This window comes from Gloeophyllum trabeum (genome assembly GCF_000344685.1).
Source record: "Gloeophyllum trabeum ATCC 11539 unplaced genomic scaffold GLOTRscaffold_00111, whole genome shotgun sequence".
NCBI classification, from domain to species: Eukaryota; Fungi; Basidiomycota; class Agaricomycetes; order Gloeophyllales; family Gloeophyllaceae; genus Gloeophyllum; species Gloeophyllum trabeum.
In genome coordinates, this window is record NW_006920520.1 from 1 (window position 1) to 5,300 (window position 5,300).

A 5,300-nucleotide genomic window follows, 5' to 3' on the forward strand; every position below is an offset into this window, starting at 1 on the left:
CGACGTACCTTAAAATCACGGAGTGGTTTGGCGACGCGACCAATCGCGGTACGCGCGCAGAACTCTTAGTACGTGGGGCACCCTATCCCGGGGACGAGGACATCGTCAACGAAGACGGACAGAGGTGTATCTACTCACAGGATCGTTTCCATGCCCGCCTACTCAAGGACGGGTCTGGAATGTATACCATAGTGGATAACATCCGCTGGGGACATGTCGAATGCCCCGGCGAGGCTCTGATAGACCCACTATTCGATGTTGCAGCCTGGTTCCGAGAGGCTTGTCTCTCTGAACCAGGGGAAGAACGAACCGTTAACCCTGAACAGTTCTTCAGCTACTTGGGTGAAGGAATGGGACCGGTACTTACCTCTCACGTCGAGAGCATCCTCGCAGAAGACTCCCCTTACTATGGGGATCGTCGATCGCTTGGGAAGATGCAGAACCGGTTCCGCTGTAAGCTGGATAACGAAGCTATCATTATCCATGACAAAGAACGCAATTTCGATGCTCACCTGGGTATTGAGCATATATTGAACCCAAAGTTCAATATACCTTCATGGTATGACAAACAACTGTGTTTGTCATTAAATAAACTTCGTACACGCATCCTGGAGGGAGGGGAAGACTCCCTGGGACTGCAGGAGTTATTCGAAGAGGATGGGGAAAGCCGTTACCTGTCTCTCCTGGCTGCGGCTTATGCAGACCAGGCGGACAGGCTCGCATTCCCCCACCGGGTTAGGTGTGAAGACTCACCTAATTCGTATACCGTTACTGAGCTGAATGGGGTACAAGTCCCCGCTAACGCGTACCCTAATATTCAGAGGAACGCGTCAGTAACCAAAGACTTTAAACGGCTCATACCTAAGCCCATCGTCATTGTTGTACAAATCAATGGTCAGCCAGCTCGAGCCCTGCTGGACTCTGGCTCGTTGGCTGATTTCATGTCCTATGACCTGGCCAATCAGCTCCGGGTCGCTAAAGTCGAACTCACCAAACCATTACCCGTGCAGTTAGCCGTTCAGGGTTCACGATCGAAGGTTAATTGGGGGGCTAAGGCCAGAATTCAGTACCAGTCGATCAACTGCGACCGGTACTTCGACCTTATTAACCTACAAAGTTATGACCTGATCCTCGGAACTCCGTTCCTGTTTCAGCACAACATAATGATAGGATTGAACCCACCGAAGGTTATAGTCGGGAGCGCGGACCCACTGCCCCTACGAGGTGAAGGTGTTCGGGTGCTCGAGTCTCGAGCCGCTGACCTCCTTGAAGATGATCTACAGCACGTCCGTCAGAGTCTTATGGACTATGCACGGCCCATCTTCCTGGACGGGCGTGAGGCCCCGTTACCTCCCTTTCGGGCTATCAACCACTCAATTCCCCTAAAGGATGAAAGTAAAGTGTATAGCTGGCGCCCGGCACGATGCCCGGATGCCCAGCTTGCTAACTGGACAGAGAAGAAGAATGCTTACCTTAAGAGTGGTCGTTGGAAACCGACTCACTGTGGTAATGCCTCCCCGATGCTTCTCTTGACGAAACCTGGCACGGGCGTAAAGGGGATCCCACCTCAGTTACGTATTGCAGTAGACCTGCGCGAACGCAACGCGAACACTGTCAGAATGACTACGCCCCTCCCAGATATCGAAGGGATCCTTCGGCGGGTGTCCAGGCACAAGTATCGATCTATATTAGATCAGAAGGATGCGTACGAACAGGTCCGAATCGTACCCGAGCACATCAATCGCACGGCGATGACTACACCTGACGGCAATATGGTCAGTCTGGTGCTTCAGCAGGGTGACTGTAATGGGCCAGCCACCTTCCAGGCATTGATGTCACACATCTTCGCGAAACACTTGGGTGTGGTTATGGATGTATACCTTGACGACATCATTATATATACGGACACGCTCGAGGAGCATGTACGTGTATGTAAGATGGTCATTGATACACTAAAGAAGGAGAAGTTGTTCTTAGGAGAAAAGAAGGCTCACTTTCTGGCAAAGGAGATCCGCATATTGGGCCGCATCGTCGATGATGATGGTGTCCGAATGGACAAGGATAAGGTTGATAGTGTCCTCGCATGGAAAACGCCTACCAACCGTGACCTATTGCGGGGGTTCCTTGGCTCCGTCGGATACCTGGCCGATGATCTGGCACAAGTGCGGATTCCCATGGGGATACTGTCATCTCTCACGGGGGACTCAGTTCCCTTCCAATGGGAGCACACTCACCAACGTGCTTTCGAGGAAGTAAAAGCTATAGTACACGCCCACCGAGAGCATCACCGGAAGGCTCTGGATTACTCACCTGACGCAGATCCTATCTACCTGGTGACCGATGCGTCACACGGGGGTCTCGCGGGGGTGATAAGCCAAGGAAAGGACTTCCGCACGGCGCGGGTAGCGGCCTTCTATTCCGCGAAGCTCAATACAACACAGCTGAATTACGCTGTCCACGAGCAGGAAATGCTCGCGGGCGTCGAATCCATGCTGCGGCATCGCGACATTCTTCAAGGGGCTAAGTTTAAATGGTTAACTGACCACAAGGGCCTCATCCACCTAATGAGGCAGAAAACACTCACAGGCCGCCAGGCGCGCTGGATTGAGAAGATCTCTGAGTTTGACTTCGAAGTGGAACACGTACCTGGCACGGAGAACGTCCTCGCAGACGCGTTGTCGCGGATCTACTCCAGCGACTCTCCCGGTACGGTACGGTCCCGGTCCGAATATACCGACCACGACGAAGGGGCATCTAATGATACACTCACCTCGCACGGTATTTCCATGCCCCTCTTCGTGGGCCCGGAAGCAATGGCTATTGCTCCCGCGGAGACTGGACGACCGGAGACCCTCCGTGAATGGCGGAAGGGCATCCGGAAGGTCAGATTGATTGTCCGTGACCCCAATCAGGAGGGAGGGGCTGGACAGACAAAGGAACTACCTAGTCAGGAGCAGGAAGCGGACTTAGAGGAAGTCGACAGCAATTCCAGCCCGATTAGGCAGGAGGTACAGCCACCACCACCGGCGGAAGCAAAAGTGGCTGATCACGCAGACCAAGCGCGTGCGGAGGTTGCCGATCGTATGGCCACCTTCGGTACCACGCCACCGCTTGTCCACAATCCGGACAAGGACGAGGAGGAGGAAGTCAATTATGATTTCCTTGACTACCTCATGGGTAACGAAGGTATTAGCTTGGAACAAGCGGTTACCAACCGATATGAGGAGGACCCATGGTTTAAACAAATCATCAATAAACCTCGGGAGTACAAGAACTTCCTTGTTGACAAAGGGAAGGTCTATCTACGGATGCACGACCAACTTGTGCTCTGTATACCTAAGATAACTATCCAAGGCCGTAGCGCCAGGGAAATAGCTATCGCTAATGCACACCTATTGTTAGCACACCTAGGCTCTCAGAAGACGCTGGACCTGTTACGTGAGCATGTCTGGTGGACGGACATGGTCTCGGACGTCAAGACCTATTGTCGTACTTGCATTACCTGTAATAGGAGCAAGCCGTCCACCCAGAAACCCTATGGACTTCTGAACCCACTTCAGGTTCCTAGCCGACCCTGGGAAGCCATCGGCATCGACTTCGTGGGACCGTTCCCGGAGTCCAAAGATAGGAATGGCACCTATGATTCCATCACGGTAATTATAGACCTACTCACGGCTATGGTGCACTTAGTACCCAGCCGGGATAATTACAAGGCAAGGCACGTCGCTGAGCTTGTATTTTCGGAGGTATACAAACATCATGGACTCCCTACCGCCATAATTAGTGACCGGGATGTATTGTTCACATCTCACTTTTGGGCCCGCTTACATCAGCTGATGGGCGTCAAGCTTAGAATGTCAAGTGCTTATCACCCACAGTCCGACGGATCGACCGAATGGGCCATCCGGACCGTCACTCAGATGCTGCGTCAATGCATCGGAGAGAAGCAGTCCGATTGGGTAAGCAAGTTACCTGCTATAGAATTCGCGATCAATATGTCCCGATCCGCGAGTACCGGCTACTCGCCGTTCTTCCTGAATACGGGACTTATACCCAGATCCATTGTCTGGGGGAAAGTTAAGTCAGATGAATACCCGGCGGTGCGGGTATATGCGCTTAAAATGAAGCAAGCGATCATGGCCGCGCACGATAGCATCATATCCGCGCGGACTAAACAGATCAGGGATGCTAACCGCCGCCGGCGGTACTCCCCTTTCAAAGTTGATGATTCAGTTTACCTGTCTACCCAGAACCTGCGGTTCCCGAAAGGGCTCTCGCGGAAAATGATGCCTAAATGGATGGGGCCTTACCGGATAGAACGCGACTTCGGTAACAACTCCTACCAATTGGAACTACCCCCGAGCCTCAAGGCTCGAGGCATTCACAACGTGTTCCATTCATCACTGCTTAGGATCTATGAGCCTAACGATGACCGTCTATTCCCAGGAAGGACAGACGAGCACGTTCTTATCACTGATGATCAAGCGACCCGAGATCTCGGATGGGAGATCAATCGGGTGCTGTGCCACAAGGGCAAGGGACGTCAGGCTGCCTTCCAAGTGGAGTGGAAGACCGGGGAAGCAACCTGGCTCCCATATCGGGACCTGGCTAATCTGACTCCGTTCAAGGCTTACCTCGAAGCTGTAGGAGTTGACAGTATAGGCCGTTTACCGGAAGGAACGGGCAAGCCGCCTTCCGACCCGCAACAGTACTATGGCCAGTTAGGCCTCAATCAATTTTCTATAAATTCGCTGGAAATCCTTCTCCAACCCTCCATCCAACCACTCGACGCTCACTACTCTAAGAACTCATCTGCCACCATGTCGGCTCCTGCTCGCATCTCCGACTTCCCCCACATGCATCGAGACTTTGATGCCGGCAAGGTTATCTTTGACGCTGGCGACCGCTATCGGATCTCTTTCACCCACACCGAGATAGCGGCCTTCTGGGACTTCCAACAGCTCTTACGCATCGGCAATCTCCCGCCAATTCTCACGGTTCCCGGTGGCTACACGAAGTTCGCTCGCGCCTTCAATCTCAACAAAGGACCAATCCGTGTTCCCGAGATAAAAATATCGACTCGGCACATCACGCCGGGTACGGAGATATGCGCTATGGCCTTCCTTGTTGGGAAGGACCCTTTACTCGTCACTAAGAAAGACGTCATATCTCTGGCCGAGCTCGAGCAGCTTCGTGAGTATCGGGCGCTGCAGATCAAGAAGGAGTTGGAGAGGGAGACGAAGAAAGACAAGAACGTGAAGCAGCGTAGCGACAATAAGCGTCTTCGCGAGGCTGGCTAC

The 5,300-nt window shown here is 52.9% G+C and overlaps 2 protein-coding genes across 2 annotated transcripts; both read left to right on the forward strand.

The window, feature by feature from the left end:
* Nucleotides 1–767: 767 nt before the first annotated feature.
* Nucleotides 768–1,307, forward strand: GLOTRDRAFT_16397 (uncharacterized protein; the record flags this gene model as incomplete). The annotated part of the gene is made up of 1 exon (XM_007873343.1): nt 768–1,307. A coding segment is annotated over one exon (540 nt), but the record flags the coding sequence as incomplete, so codon positions are not given.
* A 3,027-nt stretch (nt 1,308–4,334) lies between these two features.
* On the forward strand, nt 4,335–4,586 carry GLOTRDRAFT_27386 (uncharacterized protein; the record flags this gene model as incomplete). The annotated part of the gene is made up of 1 exon (XM_007873344.1): nt 4,335–4,586. A coding segment is annotated over one exon (252 nt), but the record flags the coding sequence as incomplete, so codon positions are not given.
* Nucleotides 4,587–5,300: the final 714 nt, after the last annotated feature.